At 36.8% G+C, this 9,120-nt stretch overlaps 1 protein-coding gene and 1 long non-coding RNA gene across 2 annotated transcripts; both read right to left on the bottom strand.

Moving 5' to 3' along the window:
- Positions 1 to 369: 369 nt before the first annotated feature.
- Positions 370 to 4,994, bottom strand: LOC103714869. The gene is made up of 2 exons (XM_008802304.4): positions 4,676 to 4,994; positions 370 to 929 (listed from the first exon to the last, which is right to left on the bottom strand). The coding sequence occupies exons 1-2, from the start codon at positions 4,958 to 4,960 to the stop codon at positions 660 to 662; spliced, it is 555 nt and encodes a 184-aa protein (XP_008800526.1). The 5' UTR covers positions 4,961 to 4,994; the 3' UTR covers positions 370 to 659.
- Positions 4,995 to 6,529: 1,535 nt separating this feature from the next.
- On the bottom strand, positions 6,530 to 8,981 carry LOC120112768. Its single transcript, XR_005514429.1, has 2 exons — positions 8,728 to 8,981; positions 6,530 to 7,157 (listed from the first exon to the last, which is right to left on the bottom strand). It is a non-coding gene; the product is annotated as an uncharacterized LOC120112768 (long non-coding RNA).
- Between the last annotated feature and the right edge of the window lie 139 nt (positions 8,982 to 9,120).

Genomic DNA, 9,120 nt, shown 5'->3' with positions numbered 1-9,120 from the left:
TTGTTGTATAAAGACAGTATTTTATCACATAAAAAAAGTTTTGGAATAATACCAAGTTACCAACAGTATACTATTTTGTGTGAAAAGAAAAATGTAACAGAAAAATAATTTAGAAAATAAGTTGTCAAAAAAGTCTTCTATTTTGGTGTTGATTTGTCTTTCTCATGTACCAATAATAAGAATAGTTAACAAGAATAGCGTTCAGTTTTGCAAATGCTTTTCTTTTGCCCTTTTCTTCCCTTTTCAAAGTCGAAGGGTTTGCAATCAGTCATATGATACATAATATGATGGGTTATATTGTACTTTCAGAAATGCAATGAATTAACAGATAAGATACAATAATATAAGTCATCAAGCTATTTAACAATGATATCTTATACAATAATATAATGCAATGAAACCATAAATCCGTGACAAGCTGCTGCCTGGCTTGAAATGGCTAGAATTTACATCACTCACCATCTGAAACAAAAACTTCTTTTGGGCATATTTTTGTCATAAAATGCATTATTAAATCATAACCGTTTTTTGGTCTGATTAAACCTGGGAAGCTACAATATCTTAGAAAATGTTTCCGATTGGGCTTTTCTTAGAAGGCACAGAAGTACATAATTTGAACACAACCGCTTGCATGATTCTATCTAGTGATGTCTATGATTCTACCGATCCGCCATTAATTCCATTCTTGAAGTTATCAAATGCATGGCTGCATTGGCTGCTGAGAATGGTCCATGAAAGCTTTCCTGGTATGAAAGAGTTTCCAAATCTCTCACCATCTTCAGCAATATTTCACCCAAGTCAGTCTGCTTTGCCATCAAAGATTCATAGAATGAGCGCGCAGAAAGTTTACTGATCTCTATATTGGTAGTCTCCGGGCAGTACTCCTCGTCCAGCCATTTGTGCAAAGTTACTCTGAGCCACTCTGATTCCTATAGAAGTGCTGCAGAAACTGAGATTTATCATGGAAGACACCAGCACATAAAAATAAATAGTCACTGCACTATTCTTAAAGTTCATAAAGAACATATCCTAGTGCTAACTATAGAACATGAACACCACAGCATTTCTCATACTATGCATTACATGGATGTACGACAGAAAGACATTAGATTTGTAACTTTGAAGTCTCTGTAAATGTTTCCAAAAACAAATTTGTACTTCCATACATTAAGATTGATGCACCTTTCATTATTCCTTGAGATTTGAATTTTGACAGGAATTTTGACCACCAGAAACAAACAAGCATACTTCATCGATGTAGAGTAATCACAAGAAGGGCAATAATATACATGCATGGGATCTTATTTGGAGTTTCACTGTTGCCCACTGATTAAATTATTTACAATCAAAATTGAGCATAAAAAGGCTGATGAATTATTGTTACTGCTTTGCATTGATACATGAGAATTGGATTCACAGAGCAGCCAAGTGTTTGACTCTGCAAAAGGAGAAAAAAAAAAATGAGATCTGGGGTAGGGCAGCAATCAGGTTAAGTTGGATCAGGGGAAGGATGATTCAAACCTGATCCATATCATTATCGAGTCAAGAAATTCAATCCAAGCCTAGTCCTTTTGAATTTGGATCGGGCTGGCCAAGGTTAAAGTACTTTTTTTCAGTCCATTGGATTTTCAGATTGGTTAGGGTTGTCCATTGGTTTTTCAGATCGTTTCAGGTCTTGAAGAACAAAAACCAATACCCTGAAAAAGAATTTGCAACATTTTACATAATATGAAAAGTTATAGCAATGTTTAACAATAAAGTCAAACAAATACAAACAAGCATACAAGTGAACTGTTTATACTTAGAAAAATAGCTCCATAGTGAATGCAAAACATAGCCATGAAGCTCACAATTGCAAGTCGCACGATAACCTTAATTCTACTGAAGCGGTACAAAACTTAAACTTGTTTCCAATCTAATATCATACATAATTGACAACTCAACCATGCAAGTGATTATCTACTAACATAAAGTCATCAACATGGTGTTAAAAAACACATGTTCAAAGTATAACGAATGGCCAGGTCCAAGAACATCATAACACCATCGAAAGGAAGTCCCAGAAAGCTCAACAAAAAATAGTGCAAGGAGAACTACCCCTGGGCCTTCAAGATATCTGGTCACTATTTCCTTTCACAAGTAGAAGTTCTTGGCCCTATCAAAATCCTCATGTTGAAATCTGGATGCATCCTGGAATATAAGGAGATGATGTGGCGGTCTGGAGGATTCTGGGAAAGGAATGGAAGGAGGAGAAGGGGTGAGGCTGTGAGTGAGGCTTTGAGGGAAAAGGATCAGAGAAAGAGAAGAGATGGGGTAAGGGAAAGAACAAAAACATAGAAAGAATGAAGAAAAGGGGAGAAATGAGACTGTGGGACCATCAAGGAAGGGAAAAATCAAGAGAAATAGAATAAGATGGAAGATAGTGAAAAGAACAAAAGAGAAGGGTAAAAATCAGAGAAGATGGAACGTGGTACAAAAGAGAAGGAGAACAAGAGCTGGAGAAGTGGAGGGAAATGAAAAAGAAGGGAAAGAGGAGAAGGAGAAATGGATGGAAATGGCTGGATGGTCCATTTGTCCTTCACACCATATATCATTACTAGCAACAATGTCTTTTCGACCAATTGTTATTTTTACTCTCCTATACTTATTTTGAAGTAAATAAACTTACAAATGATTCAGAAATCCATTTTTTAATTTTTCTTTTTTTCTAATTCTTTGTTATCCAAAGCATTTTCGAATTTTTGATGCATTTTCTGGATATTTCAAGAATTCTGAATTATTCCATCGAACCAAATGGTTCCCGAACACTGAGCTTGTGACTATGATAATAGAACAATCACGTTGAAGGAGAGTAGAGAAATATCTCTTCTATGAGCCAGTTGGAGCAGGTTGAAACGGGTCAGGTCAAGTCAAGTTAGGAAAAAAAGTCTACCCGAACCTGATTTCTTTGCCTTGCGGATTAGATATATTGATGCTTGATCAAAGACCCAGTCCAAATTAGAAATGGGCCAGATTTCAAACCCAAGCCTGATACATCTCATTCAAGCTACGACTGGACTGGTTGTTTTCTTTTTGGGCCGGTCTCAGACTGTTAGTGGGGTAACCCAATCCACTTGCAGCCCCCTAATCAAGGGACACCTAGGAAATCAGTAATATAACTAAATTATGTATCATGTATATAAATATTTTATCGAAATTACCACAAGTTATTATTTGTTTAAGTGATACAATTTATATATTCCTCACTGTAGCTCCAAAATTAGCTCAAACGTACAAGAAACATGACTTTTCACCAAGTTATTTTGATATGTACACCTTCAACCAATCTCCAAGAGCAGCAAAGTTTACTTCGAAAAACCTTATGATAAGTCAAAATCATTGTTAGAAAGGCCAACTCTCCAGCTCTCTAAAAGCCACTACTAGAGAATTTTATAGGTACCTAAGTGGCCGACATGTACCCGACTCATGGATGAATATCTGAACAAATTAGTTGAGGTGGATATTAAAGTCTAGGTAACAGAGGTATAAAAATTGTTTACAAGGTGTCAGGTTGAGCCTTTTCAAATTGAGTTAGTGATTAGTCTGCCATGGTATGCCTTTTCTCTTAATTTTCTTCCTGTTCTCATCCACTGCTGTGGTGTTATTTGTGGCTTTTGATGTATGTGCCTTTTACTTATGACGCATGCTTTTGTAGTCTAAGTGTACAGCAGTAGATTATAGTTTGAACTTATGAAATTCATGCTGACTCATAAGATACACTAGCCTAATCTGAGGACTCAAATTTCTAAATATGCAACCATGATACTGTCAGTTATAACTATATCCTATAGCCTATTTTGCAGTTGAAATACTTAAATATTAGCAACCACTTTGTAGAAATGGTTTGTCAGTATTAAGGATTAAAAAGTCATGGCAACCGCTGCTATGTATTGCCTGTTTTAGTCCATACTGACCTTTATTGAACTGTATCGATGCAGGTACTGTCCTGTCATGGCTGAACCCTAAGCAGGTATGCGCCCATAGCCAGGTACATGGTGTACCGCCCATGCCACATTGTTGAAGCCCTTATACTAGAAGGAAAATGATCAGTTCCTTATATTTCTTGCTGAATTTCTAAGGTTTCTATACTCAATTATGATGAATAAGATTGTGATTATAATAAAATCTTCCATCAACTGTGCCCTTCCGGCAGGAAAATCCTAGCTCCGTTCCTGATCCCAAGATCCAGATTCATACTAATCAAACTTACTAGATGCAAGATAAAGTAATAGTGCAACAAGATTCAAGGTTCTATAGGATCAGTGCCCATGGAAACATCAGTAAGGCTAAAGTAATTGTTTAAAGGTTAGTTTTTTCCACATAGTCTCTCAGAATCACATAACTGGTTGCAATAAAAGGTGCTACAGACTAACTTCTAAGCATAAAAATTCGCATAACATTAGAATTTAATCTTTCTATTGCCACTTTGATACACATAGCCGGTTGAAATAATAAGTGGCATCGGAAAACTAGCTTCTAATCTTAAAATCGGATGAAATAAATCCAAGAAAGTAATTCGCATGAAACCGAATTGAACAGAAATGCAATCACACCATGATCATACAAAACAAAAAGTCGCCAACAGAACAACAAAAATTAGCAGAATAACGAAAAGGAAAAGGATACGAGAGTAGACCTTTATGGCGTTCGAAGGGATCAACCAAGCGTCAGGAACCCTGAGCTCCTGGACTAGGGGTTCCGGGTCCTCCTCTCCTGGCACTCCAGAGTCCGATGAGGAGAGACGGGGGCGGCAGGCTCGGCGTCTGGAAGCGTGGTAGAGAGATCGAAGGACAACGAAGCTGCCATGAGAGGCGGGCCGCCTCGGAGCTATAGAAACGGAGGCCAATTGGGGATGAGAAGAAGAGAACGGGAAAGGCTTGCTTGCGGTCGCGAGGGTCACAAAATGGAGCAAAGACGCCATCTGCTTTGGATTCGCCAGAGCTGACTGCCGCTAGTTGTATTTGCTACCGGTCGTCCCACTAAAAAAAAATAATAAAAAAAATAATAAAAAATTATTATAATGATTCAAAGGGAATATAAAATTAAATAAAATTTTCTAGCTAGCATTAAAAAAATTGAATCTAAGACTATCATTTTGCTTAAATGAGTAGTAAAAATATTAAATAATAATTAAAAGTCATTTTTGAAACCTTATGTTAAAAAAAGAAATATAAAAAAAAACAATTTCAACTACTTACTTCGTTGGAAAAAAAAATAATTTTAGTTGGTTTTGATGTCTCAAAAGAGTGATCATAGACATCCTAAGTTTGAGCTGGAGGATTGGAAATGATCCGGATTGGATAGCTTTTGCTGTAGGGCAAAAAAAATAATTTAATTTTGATTCATTGGGTTTAATATAAAATTATATAATTATCTTGCTATTTATTAACAAAAATATTTCTTAAATTTATTTTTTCTCCTTAACATCAATATCAATTTAATAGGTTAAGTTTTCAAGTCAATATTCATTCCCCAACACCAGATGAATTTCTAATGATTGAAGCCATCCTTTCTACTGGGTATATAACTTCACCTGTGATGAAAACTGATGATTGATATAATGCGGATAGAATTTTAAGATTTGTTATCGTACGCTCTTCATATTTTTGACTGTGTAACATTGCATGCTTCTGTAATTTCCCATCAGACCCATCCCGATGGCTCGCTGGGCTTAATCCAAAATTTAAGCAGAGAAACCAGAGCTTTGCCCTCATACTGAGCTCCCATAGCATCACTGTGTTCCAGGAGAGAATTTAGCCGGCTGAGGGCTGAGCAATGAGTAGCCCAAGTAACCATGCAGAGCACATACGCATGCCTTTGTCCCAGCCATCATTTTTTTTCCATTAAAATCAAGTTAATTGCACCAAAAGAAAAGAAAAAAAAAAGGGAATCTAGCCGTGTTCCAGGACTTGCAAATTGAGTTTTAAGTAGAGGAAAAAAAAGGGAAAAAATAGTGTGCCAGACAGTCCTTCTAACGAAATTCTGCATTGTTTTAAATTTTTCCAACACAAGGTACCATGAAGAACCAGAGAGTAGCACGTACCTAAATCCCGGTCCGGTTTGATGGCTCAGCTTTTCAAGGATCTAATTACTTGAGGCATAGCTTTCACTTTCAAGTATAATATAATCTCTCCATCGTAATTTCCAAGCATGCATCTATATCCAACTTAGAAGATAGAAGTTACCTGCCAACAGAATTTGTGGCCCTTACAGTTTCAAACTTGTACCACTCTCACAACCAGAAACTTTGATATTCATTCCAGACACTAGGGCTGCTTGGGGAATGCTTAGAGCTAATTCCAAACAATCAACAGTTGAACCACAGTTTTCTTTTTTTTGCACTATGATATTCATTACTTTAGCTCACTTTGAACAGTAAACTGAGAAGAGAACCTGCCATAAAAAGAATTAAGATAAATTTGTAAACATATAACTAAACATAGAGAGCATTCACATCATAACCAAACATTGCATCAGTGATAAACCAAAATTATAATAGAATGACTTGCATACTACTTCATTCAACTGCTGCATCAGTTCACAAAATCAATCCTCTTTATTGAAGTCTTCTTTGAACAGTTTCAAAGCATAATGCAAATCGTCATACTGAAGAATATCCATATTCATGACCAAGGACTCTATGAGGTTCCCATCTATCAAAGCAGGGTTGTCCACAAAAACAGACTAGTACCACTACGACTATCAGATAGTGATTCATAGATCACCACCACGGAGATGCAAGACAAGGTAAAGGGTCGATTCCTTTTGAATGTTGTAATCTGCTAGTGTATGCCTATCCTCGAGCTGCTTCCCAGAAAATATGAGATGTTGCTGATCAGGTGGGATCCCCTCCTTGTCCTGAATCTTGGCTTTCACATTGTCGATCGTGTCCAAGCTCTCAACCTCAAGAGTGATTGTCTTTCCAGTGGACTCGATGTTATATAGTCAGCAAGGGTGCGACCATCTTCCAGCTACTTCCCAGCAAAGATGAGATGCAGCTGGTCAGGAGGGATGCCCTCCTTGTCTTGGATATTAGCCTTGACATTATCAATTGTGTCGGAACTTTCAACTTCGAGGGTTATGGTTTTGCTGGTGAGGGTCTTGACAAAAATCTGCATCTGAAATCAGCAAACATGAAGATTACCATCAATGTGCCACAGTAAAGAAAAAACTGACCTCGAAGCCAGCATGGCAAGTGGTACAAATTTTTAACATAAAGCTAAAGGACTTTAGAAAACCCAACATTAACATGATCATATCCAAAAACCAATATGAACATGTTTAAATACACAGGAATTTCTTATTAATTTTTCCTAAAAGTCTATAATAAACCTCAATTCAGGAAATAATGTTAGATTCTTATAGACATGTGCTCAAAGGTTCCTTTGTGAAAGATGGAGAGATTAACCTAAAAATTTAATGGTCTCCAGAGTGCCTTCAACAAAATAAATCTGGAAGTACCATGGTCATGCCGACTACCAACCACTTCTTTCTTATATCTTTTCTAATAATGACATTAAATTTAATAAAAACACTATTTTGAAACTCACATCACCTAACCATATTTGAGCTATTTGCTGTATTTAGGTGGTAAGAGAATATAATCTAATTCCAAAAATTTGTACTCATTTCCTTCTATGTTAAAGGGGTATTGCATACAAAATAATGACATGAACAATAAGCACTCCAAATGAATGATGTATTAAACAGTACATAGTAAACTGGAGATAAGGAGTGCCTAACCTGATGAGAAAATGAAGTTAGAGAAAGAATTAGTGGACGCATGAGGATGGGAGAATGCTTGGATGTGAGGGCTTAAGTATTAGAGGCAAATCAAAAGTATTTGCAACATTATTAATGCCAAATGTTGATAAGATGAAGGGATCTTGAGAAGTAAAAGATGGGGAAGGATCCTTGTATTATCTAACTTATGAAAATTGTGATATAGTAAAATATTATCCCTCAGAAGGGGGAAATGTCAATGTGCGCAGGTTTTTGCTGTGATTCCTTATAAACCAATAAATTGATCTGTTATCATTACCTAGAGCACTTTCATTCCATCCTACATATTGATCCAAGATTCCATAAATTCATTCTATAATCATCAAATATAACAGCTTTTTACCAATTGCAATCTATAGAGCACTTACCAATTCCATGAATATGCACGACCAATACTTACCAACTGGCTCCCATTTCTATGTAGTTTCTATTACATTCTACACATATGCGTTCAAAATGGGTACTCATAAATGCATCTTAAAAGAGTTATGACAATCTCTTAAATATATGCTTTTGAAATTTGCCGAACTCAAATATAGATGCACTGGAATCAGTAAAATTTAATGATTTACACACATCTGTGAGCTCTACTGATGTTAAACAGATTTCTGTATGATAACAAAAGTCTATGGAAGTCAATTCATTGGACAAATTTGAAGACGTGAGCTCAATCCTATTGCTACTTCCTGGGCATTTCAAGAACCTTATCTGAGAGGTTTACTAATGTTGAACAGCTTTCTCCACAATAAAGAAAACTACAGAGATTTTAGTAAATTTGACAAATTAATAAGAATCTCATGTCAATCCTATTGCTAATTACTTGGAAATTCCAAAAGCAAAAACTTGGGCTAAATTTGGACAATAAAGCATAATTATAGAAAATTTTAACAAAATCAAAGGAAAAACCTATTGAATAAGCAATCTGGACATGCTAGGGCATAGAACAACTTCAAATGTACACAATAAGCAAGACTTGGAATCGCTTCGCGTTTGCCTTCTCGAAGAAAACCACAGCGAAAGAGCCGAGGACTCGAAACTGCGACGAGAAATTGGGAACGGCCTCCTACCAGCGTCCATTTTTAGGTCCGTTCTCAATTGCTGACCGTCGGATCTAATCGACAACCATGTGCCACATGTCCGTTTTCGAGCTTTCCCGGTCCGAGCACGGCACGGTCCGCACGGAGTTTCCGAGTCGAAGCCGGTTAGATCGGCCCGGTAATAGACCGTTCCGGTTCGGAGCTTAGAGCATCACGTGCGTTGCACGTGACCTCTCACTAGGGCCAGAGAGGATAAGGAGCG

This window comes from Phoenix dactylifera, chromosome 12 (assembly GCF_009389715.1).
Source record: "Phoenix dactylifera cultivar Barhee BC4 chromosome 12, palm_55x_up_171113_PBpolish2nd_filt_p, whole genome shotgun sequence".
Taxonomy (NCBI): domain Eukaryota; kingdom Viridiplantae; phylum Streptophyta; class Magnoliopsida; order Arecales; family Arecaceae; genus Phoenix; species Phoenix dactylifera.
Note: the sequence above shows the minus strand (reverse complement) of the source record. Positions and strands in the feature narration are given on the sequence as shown.

What these genes read in the sequence shown, in the direction of transcription:
- LOC103714869 (XM_008802304.4), bottom strand. Translation starts at nt 4,960, where the DNA reads ATGGCGTCTTTGCTCCATTTTGTGACCCTCGCGACCGCAAGCAAGCCT. An exon ending in TCCCTTCGAACGCCATAAAG is followed by an intron (nt 930 to 4,675) that starts GTCTACTCTCGT and finishes GCACTTCTATAG; the next exon opens with GAATCAGAGTGGCTCAGAGT.